The sequence below is a fragment of the Oncorhynchus gorbuscha genome, linkage group LG13 (assembly GCF_021184085.1).
Source record: "Oncorhynchus gorbuscha isolate QuinsamMale2020 ecotype Even-year linkage group LG13, OgorEven_v1.0, whole genome shotgun sequence".
Lineage (NCBI taxonomy): Eukaryota > Metazoa > Chordata > Actinopteri > Salmoniformes > Salmonidae > Oncorhynchus > Oncorhynchus gorbuscha.
In genome coordinates, this window is record NC_060185.1 from 385,294 (window position 1) to 411,269 (window position 25,976).

Consider the following 25,976-nt stretch of genomic DNA (forward strand, 5'->3'; position numbering starts at 1 on the left):
CACACCCATACACAACCATACACACCCATACACACATGCATCCTGTTTGCAACAAGGCACTAAAGTAATACTTCAAATGTCACAAATAAACACTTTTTGTCCTGAATACAAAGCATTATGTTTGGGGCAAAATCTAACACAACACATCACTATGTATCATGCTTCATATTTTCAAGCGTGTGGTGGCAGCATCATGTTATCGGTATGCGTGTTATTGGCATGGACTGCAGAGTTTTGTAGGATAAAAATAAATGGTATAGAGCTAAGCACACCAAAATCCTAGAGGAAAACTCGGTTCAGTCTTATTTCCACCAGACACTGGGAGAAAAATTCAGGGCAATAACCTAAAACGCAAGGCCAAGTCTACACTGGAGTTGCCCACTAAGAAGACATTGACTCTTCCTGAAAGGCCGAGTTGCAGTTTTGACTGAAATTGGGTTGAAACTCTATGGAAAGAATGGATAAAGTCTATCTAGCAATAATCAACAACCCATTTGACAGACCATTAATACTTTCTGGAAAGAATAACAGGCAAATACACAATCCAGGTGTGCAAAGCTCTTAGAGACTCACAGCTGTAGTTGCTGCCAAAGCTCTTAGAGACTCACAGCTGTAGTTGCTGCCAAAGCTCTTAGAGACTCACAGCTGTAGTTGCTGCCAAAGCTCTTAGAGACTCACAGCTGTAGTTGCTGCCAAAGCTCTTACAGACTCACAGCTGTAGTTGCCGCCAAAGCTCTTAGAGACTCACAGCTGTAGTTGCTGCCAAAGCTCTTAGAGACTCACAGCTGTAGTTGCTGCCAAAGCTCTTAGAGACTCACAGCTGTAGTTGATGCCAAAGCTCTTAGAGACTCACAGCTGTAGTTGCTGCCAAAGCTCTTAGAGACTCACAGCTGTAGTTGCTGCCAAAGCTCTTAGAGACTCACAGCTGTAGTTGCTGCCAAAGCTCTTAGAGACTCACAGCTGTAGTTGATGCCGAAGCTCTTAGAGACTCACAGCTGTAGTTGCTGCCAAAGCTCTTAGAGACTCACAGCTGTAGTTGCCGCCAAAGCTCTTAGAGACTCACAGCTGTAGTTGCTGCCAAAGCTCTTAGAGACTCACAGCTGTAGTTGCTGCCAAAGCTCTTAGAGACTCACAGCTGTAGTTGCTGCCGAAGGTATTTCTAACATGTATTGACTCAGGGGGTTGTATACGTATAATAATCAAGATATATTCGTGTGTTACTTTTCATTTATTTTAGAGAAGTTTTTAAACAATGATTCCACTTTGACAATACCGAATATTTGGTGTAGATTGTTGACAAAAAAATGACAATTTAATACATGTTAATCCCTCTTTGTAATTCAACTAAATGTGGAAAAAGTCAAGGGTGTTGAATATTTTCCAAATAGGCCGTTGGAAAATGGAAGTTGACACAGGAACGGGTCCCGCAGAGTTTCTGGCAGGAATGGGAGTTCGTAACAGGACTGGATCGACAGTCCACAGTAACCGTTGGTTACTACTTTACTACTTTACCTTGGTTACTACTTTACCTCAGATTCATGCTGAAACATACTTTACACCTTTATATGTGTTCATCCGGTTAGTAGAAATGCTGCCTTAATCTGGTAATGTGGTTATCAGCTGTGTGTGCAGGCCGCTGTGGAAGTATTGCTGAGCAGCAGCCAAACGGAGAAGTCGCTATGGTTACTCACGTGCTGAGCGGGGACACACAGACAAGCAGTTATTTCTGTTTTCTGCCCGTATAAATGAGCACGGGAAGGGAGTGATCTTTATCTGGACCGGACAGGAACGTTCTGGGGTTACAGAACTGTTGAGGGATCAGGACAAGACCGGACAGGAATGAATTTGTACTCCCCGTGTCAACCTCTAGTCAGAAGCCTCTACAGTAGTGTAGTGATAACATAAAAACAGTTTGATCTGTAGTTGTGTGACAGTCTGATGGAGTAGGCTATATGGCTTCCAGTGGTACATGCAACAAGGAATCATTGTGTGGAGAGGAGAAGAAACTGAGAGAGAGGACTGAGCTGCACTTCCTTACCTCCTGCCAACTGTATGACCATAATTGAGACACATATTTCCCTCGGATTACACAGATCCACAAAGAATTTGAAAACAAACCCAATGTTGATAAACTCCCATATCTATTGAGTGAAATACCACAGTGACATCACAGCAGCAAGATTTGTGACTTGTTGCCACAAGAAAAGGTCAACCAGTGAAGAACAAACACCATTGTAAATACAACCCATATTTATGACTGACCGCTCTTATGTAGCAAAATCTGAAATTGTGTTTTTTTACATTGCATAAAAGTGGAGACTCAGAGCTACACAATTGTATATCATTCACTACAGTTGAGAAACAATGAAAGTTATTCTGCTTTAAAAGTTTATAAACTTTTGAGAAAATGGCCCTTGAATGTTTTGATATACCTACTGGAGAGCTCCTCTTTGTCTCCACCCATTCAGCATCGTTCACACCCTCTTAAGCCTTAGCCCTACCCATTCAGCATCGTTCACACCCTCTTAAGCTTTAGCCCCGCCCATTCAGCATCGTTCACACCCTCTTAAGCTTTAGCCCCACCTATTCAGCATCGTTCACATCCTCTTAAGCTTTAGCCCCGCCCATTCAGCATCGTTCACACCCTCTTCAGCTTTAGCCACACCCATCACTATAAGGATTCACATGTGAGGCCATGTGCTAAACCGAGTGAGTACAGTAGTGTACTATACAACCAAAGATTTCAAGACTAAAGGCTGGTTTATACTATGGGTGTGATCGTAAATTCAATCTGGAATGCCAGAGTGTGCTCTGGGCATTCATAAAGTCAGAGCGTTGTCAGATTGTCAGTTCGTAAACTCAGAGCGTTGTCAGATTGTCAGTTCGTAAACTTAAAGCGTTGTCAGATTGTCAGTTCGTAAACTCAGAGCGTTGTCAGATTGTCCGTTCGTAAACTCAGAGCGTTGTCAGATTGTCCGTTCGTAAACTCAGAGCGTTGTCAGATTGTCCGTTCGTAAACTCAGAGCGTTGCCACATTGTCCGTTCGTAAACTCAGAGCGTTGTCAGTTCGTAAACTCTGAGCATTGTCAGATTGTCCGTTCGTAAACTCAGAGCGTTGTCAGATTGTCCGTTCGTAAACTCAGAGCGTTGTCAGATTGTCCGTTCGTAAATTCAGAGCATTGTCAGATTGTCAGTTCGTAAACTCAGAGCGTTGTCAGATTGCCAGTTCGTAAACTCAGAGCGTTGTCAGATTGTCAGTTCGTAAACTCAGAGCGTTGTCAGATTGTCCGTTCGTAAACTCAGAGCGTTGTCAGATTGTCCGTTCGTAAACTCAGAGCGTTGTCAGATTGTCCGTTCGTAAACTCAGAGCGTTGTCAGATTGTCCGTTCGTAAATTCAGAGCATTGTCAGATTGTCAGTTCGTAAACTCAGAGCGTTGTCAGATTGCCAGTTCGTAAACTCAGAGCGTTGTCAGATTGTCAGTTCGTAAACTCAGAGCGTTGTCAGATTGTCCGTTCGTAAACTCAGAGCGTTGTCAGATTGTCCGTTCGTAAACTCAGAGCGTTGTCAGATTGTCCGTTCGTAAACTCAGAGCGTTGTCAGATTGTCCGTTCGTAAACTCAGAGCGTTGCCACATTGTCCGTTCGTAAACTCAGAGCGTTGTCAGTTCGTAAACTCTGAGCATTGTCAGATTGTCAGTTCGTAAACTCAGAGCGTTGTCAGATTGACCGTTCCTAAATTCAGAGCGTTTTGCTCTCGGAGCGTTCAGAGCGCACACTGGACATGCTGAGGAGTAGGGTTAATCTGAGCATTCTGACTTCACAACAGTCAAGCACCCAAGCTAACTGGTCAATGTTGGCTAGCTTGCTAGCTATTTCCAGACACAAATGAGATAACACCCCACTCGGACCATTTTACTCGCCCTAGCAGAGCTGGTTAGGCTGTTTTTAGGTTATCCAGAGCGTTGGTTACTGCAACTCTGCTGCTGGCAACAATTTAATTATGATTTTTTTTTTGTCAACGTTTACTCTGTGTTGAGCATTAGTACATTTTGTCAGTTATTCTGTGCTCCGGTACACTCAGACGAGAGTGCTCTGAAATCAAAGTAGATACCTAGAGTGAATTTACCAGCTATGTCTTATCGACGATTGTCTCAGTGACATAAAAAACATTCTATTGAAATAGTTACTTGCATAGTGGAGTCTTTTTTTATATACATGTAGCCAGCTAGCTAAACAATTAATCATATTCCCAACTCATAACATTACCATGAATCTGCAGGTAGCTAACCAATCAGGTTAACTAATTAACATTAGGCTATACATAGCATTGCAAATGGCTCTGCGATACAAATAATATTACTACACAGTTAGCTTGCTAAGCAAGTCAGCTAACGTTATCTAGCTAGCTAACAGTACACATTCACTTGAAATGAAAATGAGTTTCTGATGAAATTAGAATGGTGTATTATCGGAAAATGTAGCTAGCTAGACACTCTTACCTGTAAACATGGTTGGATCCTTCTCCCTCTGACAAGGATGCCATGGTTGGATCCTTCTCCCTCCCTGTCATGGTTGCCATGGTTGCCATTAGTTTGAAGATGTAATCCAGAGACAGGTGTTGTCTCCATCTCCTTAGCTATCATACTCTAATTCCACTGATTTCAAAACTCAGTCCTCCAGAAAGTCAAGAGCAAACACTTATGCAGTTCTACTATGTGATATTGTAAGAAAGATTTACCTACACATACTCACTAGCTCATATTATAGACAGATGTGTGCTACATGGCAGACCAATCCAAACTCATCTCTAGGCATGTCCAGCCAATCATGGCTAGTGGGAAGGTTGCTGACTTTTTCTCGGGCTAAACCAACTAGGGTCGTAATTGAATAGTTTTTGTATTTACAGATGGCATACACGTTTGTTATTCAGGAACATGAAAGTTCACATGTTCCATTTTGATTTAAAAAAAAACATGTTCTGTTCAAATGGCTCTCCTGTGAAGTAGTGACACGCAACATGCGCTTCCTGAAACGAGTCACATTTATGTTTATGTATTTTCCCTTTTATACTGTTTGCACATCATTACCATACTATGACATTTGAAATGTCATTTTAATTTGGTGCTTTGGTGAGCGTAATGTTTACTGCTCATTTTGATATTGTTTACTTCACTTTTGTTTATTATCTAGATCACTGGCTTTGGTAACGTAAACATATGTTTACCATGCCAATAGAGCCTGAGAGAGAGAGAGGTAATCTAGGTGCTGCTGTAGGCCAAGGGAGAGAGAGAGAATCTAGGTGCTGCTGTAGGCCAAGGGAGAGATAATCTAGGTGCTGCTGTAGGCCAAGGGAGAGATAATCTAGGTGCTGCTGTAGGCCAAGGGAGAGATAATCTAGGTGCTGCTGTAGTCCAAGGGAGAGAGAGAGAATCTAGGTGCTGCTGTAGGCCAAGGGAGAGAGAGAGAATCTAGGTGCTGCTGTAGTCCAAGGGAGAGAGAGATAATCTAGGTGCTGCTGTAGGCCAAGGGAGAGAGAGATAATCTAGGTGCTGCTGTAGGCCAAGGGAGAGAGAGAGAATCTAGGTGCTGCTGTAGGCCAAGGGAGAGAGAGAGAATCTAGGTGCTGCTGTAGGCCCTCCTTGGTTGGGGACAGAAGCACCAGCTCATCAGGAGACATTTGACTTCTGAGGCTGGGTGCGGCATTCTGTTCTGCTAATTTGTTGATTTATATGTTGAAGAGGGTTCAAGCTGCATCCCTGTCTCACCCCACGTCCCTGTGGAAAGAAATGTGTGTTTTCTTGCCAATTTTAATTGTTCACTTGTTGTTTGTGTACATAGTATAATGTCATATGATTTTCACCAAACACCACTTACCATAAATGTGTATAGCGGACCCTCATGCCAAATTGAGTCAAAAGCTTTTTTGAAATCAACAGACTTTGCCTTATTTTTGTTTTTTTTGTTTGTCAATTGGGGTGTGTGGGGTGAATACGTGGTCTGTCGTATGGTAATTTGGTAAAAAGCCTATTTGACATTTGCTTAGTACATTGTTTTCACTGAGGAAATGTACGAGTCTGCTGTTAATGATAATGCAGAGGATTTCCCCAAGGTTTCTTAAAGCATATCCCATGGTAGTTATTGGGGTCAAATCTGTCTCCACTTTTGTGGATTGGGGTGATCAGTCCTTGTGTCCAAATATTGGGGAAGATTCCAGAGCTGAGGATGATGTTAAAGAGTTTAAGTATAGCCAGATGGAATTTGTGGTCTGTATATTTTATCATTTCATGTAGGATACCATCAACACCGCAGGCCTTTTTGGGTTGGAGGGTTTTTATTTTGTCCTGCACTTCATTTTTGGGACTACGGCAATTTTATTCCCCACAATTCCCTCTGGATGGCATCTGTGTGGGCTGAGAGTCTGAGAGGGTAAAGAGAATGAGGAGGATGAGGTCTCTCTCTCTCCATCTCTCTCTCTCTCTCATCTGTCTCCATTTCTCTCTCACCATCTCTCTCTCTCTCTCCATCTCATTCTCTCTCTCATCTCTCCATATCTCTCTCTCTCTCTCTCTCTCTCTCTCTCTCTCTCTCTCTCTCTCTCTCTCTCTCTCTCTCTCTCTCTCTCTCTCACCATCTCTCTCTCTCTCCATCTCATTCTTTCTCTCATCTCTCCATCTCTCTCTCTTTCTCTCTCTCTCTCTCACCATCTCACTCTCTCTCCATCTCATTCTCTCTCATCTTACCACCTATCTCTCTCTCTTTCTCAGTATTGTTGTTTCAGTGTTGCCACCGCCAATGGTCCAGCTGTAATACCATGAAAATCAGTACCCGAGTTGAGAGCAGGGACACAGGGTCTGTATGTAGGAGGAGGGGTGAGAGGGTGAGGAGAGGGGGAGGAGAGGAGAAGGTGAGAAGAGGGTGAGGAGAGGAGAAGGGGGGGGAGAAGAGAATATTGTGGAATGTAGGGAGAAAGAAGGATGGGCTAGAGAGAGAGGATGATGGAGTTTATAATTGTATTTATTTAACTAGGAAAGTCAGTTAAGAACAAATTCTTATTAACAATGACAGCCTACCGGGGAACAGTGGGTTAACTGCCTTGTTCAGGGGCAGAACGACAGATTTTTAGCTTGTCAGCTCGGGATGGAGATAGAGGGAGGTAGAGAGAGAAGGATGGAGGTAGAGAGAGAAGGATGGATATAGAGGGAGGTAGAGAGAGAATGATGGAGATAGAGAGAGTAGGATGGAGAAAGGAGTTGTGTTGAGGGACAGCTGAGCTGACGTTAGGGCTTTAGAACTGCTGTGCCAGCTAGTCTCAGTAAACCATCCTGCCAGGTTAGAACTGTGGTGCCAGCTTGTCTCAGTAAACCATCCTGCCAGGTTAGAACTGTGGTGCCAGCTAGTCTCAGTAAACCATCCTGCCAGGTTAGAACTGTGGTGTCAGCTAGTCTCAGTAAACCATCCTGCCAGCTAGTCTCAGTAAACCATCCTGCCAGGTTAGAACTGTGGTGCCAGCTAGTCTCAGTAAAACATCCTGCCAGGTTAGAACTGCTGTGCCAGCTAGTCTCAGTAAACCATCCTGCCAGGTTGGAACTGTGGTGCCAGCTAGTCTCAGTAAACCATCCTGCCAGGTTAGAACTGTGGTGCCAGCTAGTCTCAGTAAACCATCCTGCCAGCTTGTCTCAGTAAACCATCCTGCCAGGTTAGAACTGTGGTGCCAGCTAGTCTCAGTAAACCATCCTGCCAGGTTAGAACTATGGTGCCAGCTAGTCTCAGTAAACCATCCTAAACTGAGGGTCTACTACAGAACTTCAGACTCAGTCAGGTAGACCCGTGAAAACCTGTACTATGTCTCCTCGATTGTTCCTCAAGCAAGGGGGGAGGCCGATGACATCACAGATTCCCATCTGACCAACTGTAAACTTGAAGTTCACAGTTGTCTTAAATAAACTCTTTTGCTCAAAACATGTTTTTGCCCTTTTAGTGTTCTTTACTGTATTTATACTGGGCTATCTCTTTTCAACAGGAACCGTTCAACAAGCACTGGAGGACGTCTAAGTGTCGAGGTTTAGGGATCGGGTTGTTTTTGTGGAACTCGGGGTGTGTGGTGGGTGTTTCCCTGGGATTAAATATGTGGAGTTTGCAGTGTGTGTGGATGGATGGTGCGTCTACACTCTGCCAAGCAGGCTGGAATGGACTTGTGGGCCTGCAGATCATAATGAAATGTTGTTTTGTTCTCTTTCCCTCTCCTTCCCTCTCTCTCTGTCTCCCCCTTTCCCCTCCCCCCCTCCCTCCTCCTCCTCTCCTCCTCCTCTCCCCTCCCCTCCCCCTCTCCTCCCCCTCCCGTCCTCCTCTCCTCCATTCCTCCTCCCCTCCCCTCTGTCCTCCTCTCAGCTGGAGATGGACAGAGTGTCCAGATGGACTCCATTAAGTCAGGCTTCGTGGGCTCCCAGGTGGAGCTGCGTTGTATCTTCGTTAATTCCAACCCTCCAGTCAAGATCTCTCAGGTGACGTGGCAGAAGTTCCTGAACGGCACCAAACAGAACGTGGCCATCGCCAACCCGTCGCTGGGGGTGTCCGTGCTCCCGCCCTTCAAGGAGAGGGTGACCTTCAAGCAGGCAGCGGTCCGCCACCGTACCCCGTCTCTGGAGGACACCACCATCATGTTCTCCAACCTGAGGCTGTCTGATGAGGCCGCATACATCTGCGAGTACACCACCTTCCCTGCTGGGAACCGAGAGAACATGGTCAACCTCACAGTGTTTGGTAACAACCCAATATGACACTGCAAGATATTCTAGTCAGCCCCCCTCGAATTAGAATTACCTGATAACCAAGACATTCTAGTCACCCCCCGTCAATTAGAATTAGAATGACACTACACCTGCACTTGACCTGCCCTACACCTGCACTTGACCTGCCCTACACCTGCACTTGACCTGCCCTACATCTGCACTTGACCTGCCCTTGACCTGCACTTGACCTGCCCTTGACCTGCACTTGACCTGCCCTACACCTGCACTTGACCTGGCCTTGACCTGCCCTACACCTGCACTTTACATTTACATTTACATTGAAGTCATTTAGCAGACGCTCTTATCCAGAGCGACTTACAAATTGGTGCATTCACCTTATGACATCCAGTGGAACAGCCACTTTACAATAGTGCATCTAAATATTTTAAGGGGGGGGGGGGGTGAGAAGGATTACTTATCCTATCCTAGGTATTCCTTAAAGAGGTGGGGTTTCAGGTGTCTCCGGAAGGTGGTGATTGACTCCTGGCGTCGTGAGGGAGTTTGTTCCACCATTGGGGAGCCAGAGCAGCGAACAGTTTTGACTGGGCTGAGCGGGAACTGTACTTCCTCAGTGGTAGGGAGGCGAGCAGGCCAGAGGTGGATGAACGCAGTGCCCTTATTTGGGTGTAGGGCCTGGAGGTACTGAGGTGCCGTTCCCCTCACAGCTCCGTAGGCAAGCACCATGGTCTTGTAGCGGATGCGAGCTTCAACTGGAAGCCAGTGGAGAGAGCGGAGGAGCGGGGTGACGTGAGAGAACTTGGGAAGGTTGAACACTAGACGGGCTGCGGCGTTCTGGATGAGTTGTAGGGGTTTAATGGCACAGGCAGGGAGCCCAGCCAACAGCGAGTTGCAGTAATCCAGACGGGAGATGACAAGTGCCTGGATTAGGACCTGCGCCGCTTCCTGTGTGAGGCAGGGTCGTACTCTGCGGATGTTGTAGAGCATGAACCTACAGGAACGGGCCACCGCCTTGATGTTAGTTGAGAACGACAGGGTGTTGTCCAGGATCACGCCAAGGTTCTTAGCGCTCTGGGAGGAGGACACAATGGAGTTGTCAACCGTCATGGCGAGATCATGGAACGGGCAGTCCTTCCCCGGGAGGAAGAGCAGCTCCGTCTTGCCGAAGTTCAGCTTGAGGTGGTGATCCGTCATCCACACTGATATGTCTGCCAGACATGCAGAGATGCGATTCGCCACCTGGTCATCAGAAGGGGGAAAGGAGAAGATTAATTGTGTGTCGTCTGCATAGCAATGATAGGAGAGACCATGTGAGGTTATGACAGAGCCAAGTGACTTGGTGTATAGCGAGAATAGGAGAGGGCCTAGAACAGAGCCCTGGGGGACACCAGTGGTGAGAGCGCGTGGTGAGGAGACAGATTCTCGCCACGCCACCTGGTAGGAGCGACCTGTCAGGTAGGACGCAATCCAAGCGTGGGCCGCGCCGGAGATGCCCAACTCGGAGAGGGTGGAGAGGACTGCACTTGACCTGGCCTTGACCTGCACTTGACCTGCCCTACACCTGCACTTGACCTGGCCTTGACCTGCACTGGACCTGCCCTGGACCTGCACTTGACCTGCCCTTGACCTGCACTTGACCTGCCCTTGACCTGCACGTGACCTGCCCTTGACCTGCCCTTGACCTGCACTTGACCTGCACTTGACCTGGCCTTGACCTGCACTTGACCTGCCCTAGACCTGCACTTGACCTGCCCTGGACCTGCCCTTGACCTGCAATTGACCTGCCATTGACCTGCCCTTGACCTGCCCTTGACCTGCCATTGACCTGCCCTTGACCTGCCCTTGACCTGCACTTGACCTGCACTTGACCTGCCATTGACCTGCCCTTGACCTGCCCTGGACCTGCACTTAACTTGCTTACTTGATTGTGAGGTCAGACACTATAGCATTCTAACCTTAGAAAACCTGTCAGGCCACTTAGCCAGGCTGTGTTTCTGTGAAAGTGTTGGAGATGTGATATATTCTATTCATAGAGATTTCCCCAGAAGGAACACACCGCCATAAAGCACACAGCCATATTGCTTTCATGTGACCAGAGATGCTGCAGAGTACAGAGAAATAAATAAGTACAGGGCCTTCAGAAACTATTTTCACCCCTTGACTTTTTCAACATTTGTATGTGTTACAGCCTGAATTTAACATGGATTGAATGTAGATTTCTTTGTCAGTGGCCTACACATAAAACTCCATAATGTCAAACTGGAATGATGTTTTTAGACATTTGTAGAAAAATTCATTCAAAATGAAAATCTGAAATGTCAATTAGTATTAAACCCCTTTGTTATAGCAAGCCGACAGAAGTTCATGAGTAAAAATGTGCACATTTCTTTTATATATTTTTTTATTTCACCTTTATTTAACCAGGTAGGCTAGTTGAGAACAAGTTCTTGTTTGCAACTGCGACCTGGCCAAGATAAAGCAAAGCAGTGTGAACAGACAACACAGAGTTACACATGGAGTAAACAATTAACAAGTCAATAACACAGTAGAAAAAAAGGGGAGTCTATATACATTGTGTGCAAAAGGCATGAGGTAGGCGAATAATTACAATTTTGCAGATTAGCACTGGAGTGATAAATGATCAGATGGTCATGTACAGGTAGAGATATTGGTGTGCAAAAGAGCAGAAAAGTAAATTAATAAAAACAGTATAAAAACAGTATGGGAATGAGGTAGGTGAAAATAGGTGGGCTATTTACCAATAGACTATGTACAGCAGCAGCGATCGGTTAGCTGCTCAGATAGCTGATGTTTGAAGTTGGTGAGGGAGATAAAAGTCTCCAACTTCAGCGATTTTTGCAATTCGTTTCAGTCACAGGCAGCAGAGTACTGGAACGAAAGGCGGCCAAATGAGGTGTTGGCTTTAGGGATGATCAGAGAGATACACCTGCTGGAGCGCGTGCTATGGATGGGTGTTGCCATCGTGACCAGTGAACTGAGATAAGGCGGAGCTTTACCTAGCATGGACTTGTAGATGACCTGGAGCCAGTGGGTCTGGCGGCAAATATGTAGCGAGGGCCAGCCGACTAGAGCATACAAGTCGCAGTGGTGGGTGGTATAAGGTGCTTTAGTGACAAAACGGATGGCACTGTGATAGACTGCATCCAGTTTGCTGAGTAGAGTGTTGGAAGCCATTTTGTAGATGATATCGCCGAAGTCGAGGATCGGTAGGATAGTCAGTTTTACTAGGGTAAGCTTGGCGGCGTGAGTGAAGGAGGCTTTGTTGCGGAATAGAAAGCCGACTCTTGATTTGATTTTCGATTGGAGATGTTTGATATGAGTCTGGAAGGAGAGTTTGCAGTCGAGCCAGACACCTAGGTACTTATAGATGTCCACATATTCAAGGTCGGAACCATCCAGGGTGGTGATGCTAGTCGGGCATGCGGGTGCAGGCAGCGATCGGTTGAAAAGCATGCATTTGGTTTTACTAGCGTTTAAGAGCAGTTGGAGGCCACGGAAGGAGTGTTGTATGGCATTGAAGCTCGTTTGGAGGTTAGATAGCACAGTGTCCAATGACGGGCCGAAAGTATATAGAATGGTGTCGTCTGCGTAGAAGTGGATCAGGGAATCGCCCGCAGCAAGAGCAACATCATTGATATACACAGAGAAAAGAGTCGGAGGTCAATGAGGTCGCTCTTGCTGCTGGTGAGTCCCTGATCCACCTCTACGCAGACGACACCATTCTGTATACTTCCGGCCCTTCTTTGTACACTGTGTTAACAACCCTCCAGGCAAGCTTCAATGCCATACAACTCTCCTTCCGTGGCCTCCAATTGCTCTTAAATACAAGTAAAACTAAATGCATGCTCTTCAACCGATCGCTACCTGCACCTACCCGCCTGTCCAACATCACTACTCTGGACGGCTCTGACTTAGAATACGTGGACAACTACAAATACTTAGGTGTCTGGTTAGACTGTAAACTCTCCTTCCAGACCCATATCAAACATCTCCAATCCAAAGTTAAATCTAGAATTGGCTTCCTATTTCGCAACAAAGCATCCTTCACTCATGCTGCCAAACATACCCTTGTAAAACTGACCATCCTACCAATCCTCGACTTTGGCGATTTAATTTACAATATAGCCTCCAATACCCTACTCAACAAATTGGATGCAGTCTATCACAGTGCAATCCGTTTAGTCACCAAAACCCCATATACTACCCACCATTGCGACCTGTACGCTCTCGTTGGCTGGCCCTCGCTTCATACTCGTCGCCAAATCCACTGTCTCCATGTCATCTACAAGACCCTGCTAGGTAAAGTCCCCCCTTTTCTCAGCTCGTTGGTCACCATAGCATCTCCCACCTGTAGCACACGCTCCAGCAGGTATATCTCTCTGGTCACCCCCAAAACCAATTCTTTCTTTGGCTGCCTCTCCTTCCAGTTCTCTGCTGCCAATGACTGGAACGAACTACAAAAATCTCTGAAACTGGAAACACTTATCTCCCTCACTAGCTTTAAGCACCAACTGTCAGAGCATCTTACAGATTACTGCACCTGTACATAGCCCACCTATAATTTAGCCCAAACAACTACCTCTTTCCCAACTGTATTTACTTAATTTATTTATTTTGCTCCTTTGCAACCCATTATTTTTATTTCTACTTTGCACATTCTTCCATTGCAAATCTACCATTCCAGTGTTTTACTTGCTATATTGTATTTACTTTGCCACCATGGCCTTTTTTGCCTTTACCTCCCTTCTCACCTCATTTGCTCACATTGTATATAGGCTTGTTTATACTGTATTTTTGACTGTATGTTTGTTTTACTCCATGTGTAACTCTGTCGTTGTATCTGTCGAACTGCTTTGCTTTATCTTGGCCAGGTCGCAATTGTAAATGAGAACTTGTTCTCAACTTCCCTACCTGGTTAAATAAAGGTGAAATAAAAAATAAATAAAAATATCATAGCTATGATATGAAGAGCCGCGGATAGCTATCTACTGCTCTTTGTCTGCTCCACAGCTACAGTTTCCCATGTGAGCTTTCTCCCGTGCTTACCTGAGCCTTTTGATGTCACTGTAGTAAATTGCTAATTGCCAGCCCTCAAAGGAAGATGTTGTTCTTTTGGAAAGCTCCTCCATCTGTTGAGGCTTTCTGACAACTGGGTTTGGCTTTGAGCACGTCAGGGAGGGACGTTCCTTCGTTGATTTAAATCATCACAAAACCTGTTTTCATCTTTCTCCCACCCGAGATTCATACATTTCAAATAGTTATCAGTTCATCTGAGGCTTAACGTTGACGTGAAGTTGAAATAATTATAAACCTAGATGGGAATTATATTGACAGAAAAATCCACACAATCCAAAAAGTAATTTACTTCACAGAAAGCTATATTTAAAAATGAAGGGCATCGGCATTGAGACGTGGTGCATTCAAAACAAACTAATTAGACCAGTAGAACTTTTTCATTTGATTTTTCCTTCACTTTTAATAAAAACCCTTGCCACCCTTTAATCACTTTGCTTATTTGATTTAAATCAAGAAAGAGCCTTGTTTCCAGCCTTCTTTTAAGACTCGTCCCTTTATGATGTTTTGATAGGAAATACATTTGTATTTTGCTATGATTGTTGCTTTTCAATAGTTTCTTCTTGGTGTTAAAATGACCCCCATTGGTAATTCAAGTTAGTGTCATGAGCGTTAATCACTTTGTTTGTTTTGTTCACGTTTATTATCGCTCTTTCCTTCCAGCTCGACCTCAGACCCGAATGACCTTGACCACGCCCACCATCGTGGCCCGCCCCCAGAAGCGGAAGATGACTGTGGCGACCTGCCTCTCGGCCAATGGAAAGCCTCAGAGTGTGATCAAGTGGGACACGAGGCTGAAGGGCGAAGCCACGTTCCAAGAGACGCAGAATGCCAACGGCACGGTGACCGTTAGGAGCAACTATGTGGTCGTGCCGAGCAGAGAGACACACAAACAGAAACTCACCTGCATCGTAACCTACAACAACGAGAGGATTACAGACAGTGTCGTGCTCAACGTGCAATGTGAGTTATCGCAGTTATTTTCATGTCAATCAATCAACCAATCAACCTTTATTTAAACATGTATTTAACCTAACAGGCTGACTAAACCGCTCGCGCAGATCACACTGCAAGTCCTGCCTCTCCTCATTGGTTTATAGAAGCAGGTACCCAGGTGCCATATCCTCATTGGTTTATAGAAGCAGGTACCCAGGTGCCATCTCCTCATTGGTTTATAGAAGCAGGTACCCAGGTGCCATCTCCTCATTGGTTTATAGAAGCAGGTACCCAGGTGCCATCTCCTCATTGGTTTATACCCACGTGGGTGACTGAAAGACGAACGAGGTCAGTGGCGGTAATGCACCTAATTTATGATAGTTGCCAACCGCAATATAAAGTCCAGAGAAGAAAAGGCCTGGAAGGAAGAGAGATGACTAGAAACGATTCGGTTGACAGTTTTATGTGTGGATTAATTGGCAGGGTAGAGGTCCTTGTGCATTTCAGGTAAAATAACAACTCAAGGTTTATATCCCAGGACAAATTATCTAGCAACAGCAGCTAACTAAAAAGGACAAATTAGCTATCAGGTGCAAGCCAGCTAGCTAAATTGCCATACATGTTTAATGCTTTTCAACCTGTCCCCAAATTAATGTAATTGGTTCAGAGTTTGTTTTGATATTTTAACCTGTGTGTCGTGATCGCGTTTGGTGTGGGGGGACAAAATAAATGTATGCACGATGGCACGATGGCTCACGAGTCTCTTACTGGGGCATCTGAAAGAGAACCCTAAACCACAGTGTGAAGAGTCTCTGACTGGGGCATCTAAAATAGAACCCTAAACCTCAGTGTGAAGAGTCTCTGACTGGGGCATCTGAAATAGAACCCTAAACCACAGTGTGGAGAGTCTCTGACTGGGGCATCTGAAATAGAACCCTAAACCTCAGTGTGAAGAGTCTCTGACTGGGGCATCTGAAATAGAACCCTAAACCACAGTGTGGAGAGTCTCTGACTGGGGCATCTGAAATAGAACCCTAAACCTCAGTGTGAAGAGTCTCTGACTGGGGCATCTGAAATAGAACCCTAAACCTCAGTGTGAAGAGTCTCTGACTGGGGCATCTGAAATAGAACCCTAAACCACAGTGTGGAGAGTCTCTGACTGGGGCATCTGCAATAGAACCCTAAACCACAGTGTGGAGAGTCTCTGACTGGGGCATCTGAAATAGAACCCTAAACCACAGTGTGAAGAGTCTCTGACTGGGGCATCTGAAATAGAACCCTAAACCACAGTGTGGAGAGTCTCTGACTGGGGCATCTGAAATAGAACCCTAAACCTCAGTGTGAAGAGTCTCTGACTGGGGCATCTGAAATAGAACCCTAAACCACAGTGTGGAGAGTCTCTGACTGGGGCATCTGAAATAGAACCCTAAACCTCAGTGTGAAGAGTCTCTGACTGGGGCATCTGAAATAGAACCCTAAACCACAGTGTGGAGAGTCTCTGACTGGGGCATCTGAAATAGAACCCTAAACCTCAGTGTGAAGAGTCTCTTACTGGGGCATCTGAAATAGAACCCTAAACCACAGTGTGGAGAGTCTCTGACTGGGGCATCTGCAAAGGTACCCTATTTGCTATTGTACTGCATTACTTTTGATCAATGCACTATGTCAGAGCCTATGGCTTTGTTGTCAAAATAATTTTAGTTAAATTATAGGGAGGTTCTATGTAGGGCACTATGTAGTGAATAGTGTGTCATTTCCTGGGTCAGCCTATCTGCTTAAATCAACAGCAGGAAGAGCTAGTCTACATGATTCATATCGTCTGTGAGTGGAAGTACATGATTCATATAGTCTGTGAGTGGAAGTACATGATTCATATCGTCTTATAGAGGAAATATAGCAGTAGGCCTGAAAGCAGATGATAGCTGTGGTGTCTCAACATGTAGAATCATCAGGACAGAAAATAAATATATTCTGGTCAGGGAATTCAGGTCAGAGGCAATAGCATGGCCACTCACTGGTTTTAACTGTTCATCGTTCTATTCTGTTCTATTCTTCTGTTCTGCTCTATTCTGTTCTATTCTTCTGTTCTGTTCTATTCTTCTATTCTGTTCTATTCTTCTGTTCTGTTCTATTCTGTTCTATTCTTCTGTTCTGTTCTATTCTTCTGTTCTGTTCTATTCTTCTATTCTGTTCTATTCTTCTGTTCTGTTCTATTCTGTTCTATTCTTCTGTTCTATTCTGTTCTATTCTTCTGTTCTGTTCTATTCTGTTCTATTCTTCTGTTCTGTTCTATTCTGTTCTATTCTTCTGTTCTGTTCTATTCTGTTCTATTCTTCTGTTCTATTCTGTTCTATTCTGTTCTATTCTTCTGTTCTGTTCTATTCTGTTCTATTCTTCTGTTCTATTCTGTTCTATTCTGTTCTATTCTTCTGTTCTGTTCTATTCTGTTCTATTCTTCTGTTCTATTCTGTTCTATTCTGTTCTATTCTTCTGTTCTGTTCTATTCTGTTCTATTCTTCTGTTCTGTTCTATTCTGTTCTATTCTTCTGTTCTGTTCTATTCTGTTCTATTCTGTTCTATTCTGTTCTATTCTTCTGTTCTGTTATATTCTGTTCTATTCTGTTCTATTCTTCTGTTCTATTCTTCTGTTCTGTTCTATTCTGTTCTATTCTTCTGTTCTGTTCTATTCTGTTCTATTCTTCTGTTCTGTTCTATTCTGTTCTATTCTGTTCTATTCTTCTGTTCTGTTCTATTCTGTTCTATTCTGTTCTATTATTCTGTTCTATTCTTCTGTTCTGTTCTATTCTGTTCTATTCTGTTCTATTCTTCTGTTCTGTTCTATTCTGTTCTATTCTGTTCTATTCTTCTGTTCTATTCTTCTGTTCTATTCTATTCTGTTCTATTCTGTTCTATTCTGTTCTATTCTTCTGTTCTATTCTTCTGTTCTGCTCTATTCTGTTCTATTCTTCTGTTCTGTTCTATTCTGTTCTATTCTGTTCTATTCTTCTGTTCTGTTCTATTCTGTTCTATTCTGTTCTATTCTTCTGTTCTGTTCTATTCTGTTCTATTATTCTGTTCTGCTCTATTCTGTTCTATTCTTCTGTTCTATTCTGTTCTATTGTTCTGTTCTGTTCTATTCTGTTCTATTCTTCTGTTATCCTCTATTCTGTTCTATTCTGTTCTATTCTTCTGTTCTGTTCTATTCTGTTCTATTATTCTGTTCTGCTCTATTCTGTTCTATTCTTCTGTTCTATTCTGTTCTATTGTTCTGTTCTGTTCTATTCTGTTCTATTCTTCTGTTATCCTCTATTCTGTTCTATTCTTCTGTTCATCGTTCATCACCCTAACCCTAACCCTATTCTGTTCTATTCTGTTCTATTCTGTTCTATTCTTCTGTTATCCTCTATGTTCTGTTCTATTCTGTTCTATTCTGCTCTATTCTGTTCTGTTCTGCTCTATTATGTTCTATTCTGTTCTATTCTGTTCTATTCTGTTCTATTCTTCTGTTCTGCTCTATTCTGTTCTATTCTGTTCTGCTCTATTCTGTTCTATTCTGTTCTATTCTTCTGTTCTGCTCTATTCTGTTCTATTCTTCTGTTCTATTCTGTTCTATTCTGTTCTGCTCTATTCTGTTCTATTCTGTTCTATTCTTCTGTTCTGTTCTGCACTGTTCTGCTCTATTCTGTTCTATTCTGTTCTATTCTGTTCTATTCTGCTCTATTCTGTTCTATTCTTCTGTTCTGCTCTATTCTGTTCTATTCTGTTATATTCTTCTGTTCTATTCTGTTCTATTCTGTTCTATTCTTCTGTTCTGTTCTGCACTGTTCTGCTCTATTCTGTTATCCTCTATTCTGTTCTATTCTGTTCTATTCTTCTATTCTGTTCTATTCTGTTCTATTCTTCTATTCTGTTCTATTCTGTTCTATTCTTCTATTCTGTTCTATTCTGTTCTATTCTTCTGTTCTGTTCTGCACTGTTCTGTTCTGCACTGTTCTGCTCTATTCTGTTCTATTCTTCTGTTCTATTCTGTTCTATTCTTCTGTTCTATTCTGTTCTATTCTGTTCTATTCTTCTGTTCTGTTCTGCACTGTTCTGCTCTATTCTGTTATCCTCTATTCTGTTCTATTCTGTTCTATTCTTCTATTCTGTTCTATTCTGTTCTATTCTGTTCTATTCTTCTATTCTGTTCTATTCTGTTCTATTCTTCTGTTCTGCTCTATTCTGTTCTATTCTGTTCTATTCTGTTCTATTCTGTTCTATTCTTCTATTCTGTTCTATTCTGTTCTATTCTTCTGTTCTGCTCTATTCTGTTCTATTCTGTTCTATTCTGTTCTGTTCTGCTCTATTCTGTTATCCTCTATTCTGTTCTATTCTGTTCTATTCTGTTCTATTCTTCTATTCTGTTCTATTCTGTTCTATTCTTCTATTCTGTTCTATTCTGTTCTATTCTTCTGTTCTGCTCTATTCTGTTCTATTCTGTTCTATTCTGTTCTGTTCTGCTCTATTCTGTTATCCTCTATTCTGTTCTATTCTGTTCTATTCTGTTCTATTCTTCTGTTCTGCTCTATTCTGTTCTATTCTTCTGTTCTGCTCTATTCTGTTCTATTCTGTTCTATTCTGTTCTATTCTGTTCTATTCTTCTATTCTGTTCTATTCTGTTCTATTCTTCTGTTCTGCTCTATTCTGTTCTATTCTGTTCTATTCTGTTCTGTTCTGCTCTATTCTGTTATCCTCTATTCTGTTCTATTCTGTTCTATTCTGTTCTATTCTTCTGTTCTGCTCTATTCTGTTCTATTCTGTTCTGTTCTGCACTGTTCTGTTCTGCACTGTTCTGCTCTATTCTGTTCTATTCTGCTCTATTCTGTTCTATTCTTCTGTTCTGCTCTATTCTGTTCTATTCTGTTCTATTCTGTTCTATTCTGTTCTATTCTTCTGTTCTATTCTGTTCTATTCTGTTCTATTCTTCTGTTCTGTTCTGCACTGTTCTGCTCTATTCTGTTATCCTCTATTCTGTTCTATTCTGTTATATTCTGTTCTATTCTGTTCTATTCTGTTCTATTCTTCTATTCTGTTCTATTCTGTTCTATTCTTCTATTCTGTTCTATTCTGTTCTATTCTTCTGTTCTGCTCTATTCTGTTCTATTCTGTTCTATTCTGTTCTATTCTGTTCTGCTCTATTCTGTTCTATTCTTCTGTTCTATTCTGCACTGTTCTGCTTTATTCTGTTCTATTCTGTTCTATTCTTCTGTTCTGTTCTGCTCTATTCTGTTCTATTCTGTTCTATTATGTTTTATTCTTCTGTTCTGTTCTGCTCTATTCTGTTCTATTCTTCTGTTCTATTCTGCACTGTTCTGCTCTATTCTGTTATCCTCTATTCTGTTCTATTCTGTTCTATTCTTCTGTTCTGCTCTATTCTGTTCTATTCTGTTCTATTCTGTTCTATTCTGTTCTATTCTTCTGTTCTATTCTTCTGTTCTATTCTGCTCTATTCTGTTCTATTCTTCTGTTCTATTCTTCTGTTCTATTCTTCTGTTCTGCTCTATTCTGTTCTCCTCTATTCTGTTCTATTCTGTTCTATTCTTCTGTTCTATTCTGTTCTATTCTGTTCTATTCTGTTCTATTTTGTTATCCTCTATTCTGTTCTATTCTTCTGTTCTATTATATTCTGTTCTACTCTATTCTGTTCTCCTCTATTCTGTTCTATTCTGTTCTATTCTTCTGTTCTATTCTTCTGTTCTGCTCTATTGTGTTATCCTCTATTCTGTTCTATTCTGTTCTATTCTTCTGCTCTGTTCTGCTCTATTCTGTTCTCCTCTATTCTGTTCTATTCTATTCTGCTCTGTTCTGCTCTATTCTGTTCTATTCTATTCTGCTCTGTTCTGCTCTATTCTGTTCTCCTCTGTTCTGTTCTATTCTGTTCTATTCTTCTGCACTGTTCTGCTCTATTCTGTTATCCTCTATTCTGCTCTATTCTGTTCTGCTCTGTTCTGCTCTATTCTGTTCTATTCTTCTGTTCTATTCTTCTGTTCTATTCTTCTGTTATCCTCTATTCTGTTCTATTCTTCTGCACTGTTCTGCTCTATTCTGTTATCCTCTATTCTGCTCTATTCTGTTCTGCTCTGTTCTGCTCTATTCTGTTCTATTCTTCTGTTCTATTCTTCTGTTCTATTCTTCTGTTATCCTCTATTCTGTTCTATTCTGTTCTATTCTTCTGCTCTGTTCTGCTCTATTCTGTTCTCCTCTATTCTGTTCTATTCTATTCTGCTCTGTTCTGCTCTATTCTGTTCTCCTCTATTCTGTTCTATTCTATTCTGCTCTGTTCTGCTCTATTCTGTTCTCCTCTGTTCTGCTCTATTCTGTTCTGTTCTATTCTGTTCTATTCTTCTGTTCTCTTCTGTTCTATTATGTTCTATTCTGTTCTATTCTGTTCTATTCTTCTATTCTGTTCTGTTCTCTTCTTCTGTTCTGTTCTGCTCTTCTGTTCTGCTCTGTTCTATTATGTTCTGTCCTGCTCTGCTCTGTTCTGTTCTGCTCTGTTCTGCTCTGTTCTGCTCTGTTCTATTATTTTCTGTTCTGCTCTGTTCTGTTCTGCTCTGTTCTGTCCTGCTCTGCTCTGTTCTGCTCCATTCTGCTCTGTTCTGTTCTATTCTGCTATTCTGTTCTGTTCTTTTCTGTTCTATTCTGTTCTGCTCTGTTCTGCTCTGTTCTGTTATTTTCTGTTCTGCTCCATTCTGTTCTGCTATGTTCTGCTCGGTTCTGTTCTGCTATGTTCTGTTCTATTCAGCTCTGTTCTGCTCCATTCTGCTCTGCTCTGTTCTGTTCTGCTCTGTTCTGCTCTATTCTGTTCTGCTCTATTCTGCTCTATTCTGTTCTGCTCAGTTCTGGTCTGTTCTGCTCAGTTCTGGTCTGTTCTGGTCTGTTCTGTTCTGCTATGTTCTGTTCTGCTCTGTTCTGTTCTATTCAGCTCTGTTCTGCTCCATTCTGCTCTGCTCCGTTCTGCTCTGCTCTGTTCTGCTATGTTCTGCTATGTTCTGTTCTGCTCTGTTCTGCTCAGTTCTGGTCTGTTCTGCAGGTGGTATAGTAACATGCTGTTATAGGACATCCTGCTATTCACTGTTCTGTTCTGCAGGTGGTATAGTAACATGCTGTTATAGGACATCCTGCTATTCACTGTTCTGTTCTGCAGGTGGTATAGTAACATGCTGTTATAGGACATCCTGCTATTCACTGTTCTGTTCTGCAGGTGGTATAGTAACATGCTGTTATAGGACATCCTGCTATTCACTGTTCTGTTCTGCAGGTGGTATAGTAACATGCTGTTATAGGACATCCTGCTATTCACTGTTCTGTTCTGCAGGTGGTATAGTAACATGCTGTTATAGGACATCCTGCTATTCACTGTTCTGTTCTGCAGGTGGTATAGTAACATGCTGTTATAGGACATCCTGCTATTCACTGTTGTCATGAAATACATAATAACTCTGTGAATGTGGTGCTGCATAGATTATATTATGGTGTCTTTTAGATGCTGGCTGGTATTTTTACCAAAGCTTCCTGTTCACACTCAAACTGAACAATTATAAAATGAACAGTGGCCCTGAGGCAAAAACAGCTGGGGCTTCTGCTGACGGTCCCTATGTGTTGATCTCTAGAGGGTAGTGTGGTGTGGTGATGTCTCGAGCGTAGTGTGGTGTGGTGATCTCTAGAGGGTAGTGTGGTGATCTCTAGAGGGTAGTGTGGTGATCTCTAGAGGGTAGTGTGGTTATCTCTAGAGGGTAGTGTGGTGATCTCTAGAGGGTAGTGTGGTGATCTCTAGAGGGTAGTGTGGTGATCTCTAGAGGGTAGTGTAGTGTGGTGATCTCTAGAGGGTAGTGTAGTGTGGTGATCTCTAGAGGGTAGTGTAGTGTGGTGATCTCTAGAGGGTAGTGTGGTGTGGTGATCTCTAGAGGGTAGTGTGGTGTGGTGATCTCTAGAGGGTAGTGTGGTGATCTCTAGAGGGTAGTGTGGTGTGGTGATCTCTATAGGGTGGTGTGGTGATCTCTATAGGGTAGTGTGTTGATCTCTAGAGGGTAGTGTGGTGTGTTGATCTCTAGAGGGTAGTGTGGTGTGGTGTTCTCTAGAGGGTGGTGTGGTGATCTCTAGAGGGTGGTGTGGTGATCTCTAGAGGCTAGTGTGGTGATCTCTATAGGGTGGTGTGGTGTTCTCTAGAGGGTGGTGTGGTGATCTCTAGAGGGTAGTGTGGTGTGGTGATCTCTAGAGGGTAGTGTGGTGTGGTGATCTCTAGAGGGTAGTGTGGTGATCTCTAGAGGGTAGTGTGGTGTGTTGATCTCTAGAGGGTAGTGTGGTGATCTCTAGAGGGTAGTGTGGTGTGGTGATCTCTAGAGGGTAGTGTGGTGTGGTGATCTCTAGAGTGTGGTGTGGTGATCTATAGAGGGTGGTTTGGTGATCTCTAGAGGGTAGTGTGGTGTGGTGATCTCTAGAGGGTAGTGTGGTGTGGTGATCTATAGAGGGTAGTGTGGTGTGGTGATCTCTAGAGGGTAGTGTGGTGTGGTGATCTCTAGAGGGTAGTATGGTGATCTCTAGAGGGTAGTGTGGTGATCTCTAGAGGGTAGTGTGGTGTGGTGATCTCTAGAGGGTGGTGTGGTGATCTCTAGAGGGTGGTGTGGTGATCTCTAGAGGGTGGTGTGGTGATCTCTAGAGGGTAGTGTGGTGATCTCTAGAGGGTGGTGTGGTGTGGTGATCTCTAGAGGGTGGTGTGGTGATCTCTAGAGGGTGGTGTGGTGTGGTGATCTCTAGAGGGTAGTGTGGTGTGGTGATCTCTAGAGGGTGGTGTGGTGATCTCTAGAGGGTAGTGTGGTGTGGTGATCTCTAGAGGGTAGTGTGGTGATCTCTATAGGGTGGTGTGGTGTGGTGATCTCTAGAGGGTGGTGTGGTGATCTCTAGAGGGTAATGTGGTGATCTCTAGAGGGTAGTGTAGTGTGGTGATCTCTAGAGGGTAGTGTGGTGATGTCTCGAGCGTGGTGTGGTGTGGTGATCTCTAGAGGGTAGTGTGGTGTGGTGATCTCTATAGGGTGGTGTGGTGTGGTGATCTCTATAGGGTGGTGTGGTGTTCTCTAGAGGGTGGTGTGGTGATCTCTAGAGGGTAGTGTGGTGATCTCTAGAGGGTAGTGTGGTGATCTCTAGAGGGTAGTGTGGTGATCTCTAGAGGGTAGTGTGGTGATCTCTAGAGGGTAGTGTGGTGATCTCTAGAGGGTAGTGTGGTGATCTCTAGAGGGTAGTGTGGTTATCTCTAGAGGGTAGTGTGGTGATCTCTAGAGGGTAGTGTGGTGATGTCTAGAGGGTAGTGTAGTGTGGTGATCTCTAGAGGGTAGTGTAGTGTGGTGATCTCTAGAGGGTAGTGTGGTGATGTCTCGAGCGTAGTGTGGTGTGGTGATCTCTAGAGGGTAGTGTGGTGTGGTGATCTCTAGAGGGTAGTGTGGTGTGGTGATCTCTAGAGGGTGGTGTGGTGATCTCTAGGGGGTAGTGTGGTGATCTCTAGAGGGTAGTGTGGTGATCTCTAGAGGGTAGTGTGGTGTGTTGATCTCTAGAGGGTAGTGTGGTGTGGTGATCTCTAGAGGGTAGTGTGGTGTGGTGATCTCTAGAGGGTAGTGTGGTGATCTCTAGAGGGTAGTGTGGTGTGTTGATCTCTAGAGGGTAGTGTGGTGATCTCTAGAGGGTAGTGTGGTGTGGCGATCTCTAGAGTGTGGTGTGGTGATCTATAGAGGGTGGTGTGGTGATCTCTAGAGGGTAGTGTGGTGTGGTGATCTCTAGAGGGTAGTGTGGTGTGGTGATCTATAGAGGGTAGTGTGGTGTGGTGATCTCTAGAGGGTAGTGTGGTGATCTCTAGAGGGTAGTGTGGTGATCTCTAGAGGGTAGTGTGGTGATCTCTAGGGGGTAGTGTGGTGATCTCTAGGGGGTAGTGTGGTGTGGTGATCTCTAGAGGGTAGTGTGGTGTGGTGATCTCTAGAGTGTGGTGTGGTGATCTATACAGGGTGGTGTGGTGATCTCTAGGGGGTAGTGTGGTGTGGTGATCTCTAGAGGGTAGTGTGGTGATCTCTAGAGGGTAGTGTGGTGTGGTGATCTCTAGAGGGTAGTGTGGTGTGGTGATCTCTAGAGGGTAGTGTGGTGTGGTGATCTCTAGAGGGTAGTGTGGTGTGGTGATCTCTAGAGGGTAGTGTGGTGTGGTGATCTATAGAGGGTAGTGTAGTGTGGTGATCTCTAGAGGGTAGTGTGGTGTGGTGATCTCTAGAGGGTAGTGTGGTGTGGTGATCTATAGAGGGTAGTGTGGTGTGGTGATCTCTAGAGGGTAGTGTGGTGTGGTGATCTCTAGAGGGTAGTGTGGTGATCTCTAGAGGGTAGTGTGGTGATCTCTAGAGGGTAGTGTGGTGTGGTGATCTCTAGAGGGTGGTGTGGTGATCTCTAGAGGGTAGTGTGGTGATCTCTAGAAGGTGGTGTGGTGTGGTGATCTCTAGAGGGTGGTGTGGTGATCTCTAGAGGGTAGTGTGGTGTGGTGATCTCTAGAGGGTAGTGTGGTGATCTCTAGAGGGTAGTGTGGTGATCTCTAGAGGGTAGTGTGGTGTGGTGATCTCTATAGGGTGGTGTGGTGTGGTGATCTCTATAGGGTGGTGTGGTGTTCTCTAGAGGGTGGTGTGGTGATCTCTAGAGGGTAGTGTGGTGATCTCTAGAGGGTAGTGTGGTGATCTCTAGAGGGTAGTGTGGTGATCTCTAGAGGGTAGTGTGGTGATCTCTAGAGGGTAGTGTGGTGATCTCTAGAGGGTAGTGTGGTTATCTCTAGAGGGTAGTGTGGTGATCTCTAGAGGGTAGTGTGGTGATGTCTAGAGGGTAGTGTAGTGTGGTGATCTCTAGAGGGTAGTGTAGTGTGGTGATCTCTAGAGGGTAGTGTGGTGATGTCTCGAGCGTAGTGTGGTGTGGTGATCTCTAGAGGGTAGTGTGGTGTGGTGATCTCTAGAGGGTAGTGTGGTGTGGTGATCTCTAGAGGGTGGTGTGGTGATCTCTAGGGGGTAGTGTGGTGATCTCTAGAGGGTAGTGTGGTGATCTCTAGAGGGTAGTGTGGTGTGTTGATCTCTAGAGGGTAGTGTGGTGTGGTGATCTCTAGAGGGTAGTGTGGTGTGGTGATCTCTAGAGGGTAGTGTGGTGAT

At 44.0% G+C, this 25,976-nt stretch overlaps 1 protein-coding gene across 1 annotated transcript in view; it reads left to right on the forward strand.

Annotated features, from left to right (window-relative positions):
- nectin1b (nectin cell adhesion molecule 1b) overlaps positions 1 to 25,976 on the forward strand; it is a 180,102-nt gene that overhangs the window by 88,092 nt on the left and 66,034 nt on the right. The window contains exons 2-3 of the mRNA XM_046293577.1: positions 8,390 to 8,761; positions 14,506 to 14,805. Of these exons, the coding sequence (XP_046149533.1) occupies positions 8,390 to 8,761; positions 14,506 to 14,805 (672 nt within the window). The remainder of the gene's footprint in view (positions 1 to 8,389; positions 8,762 to 14,505; positions 14,806 to 25,976) is intronic.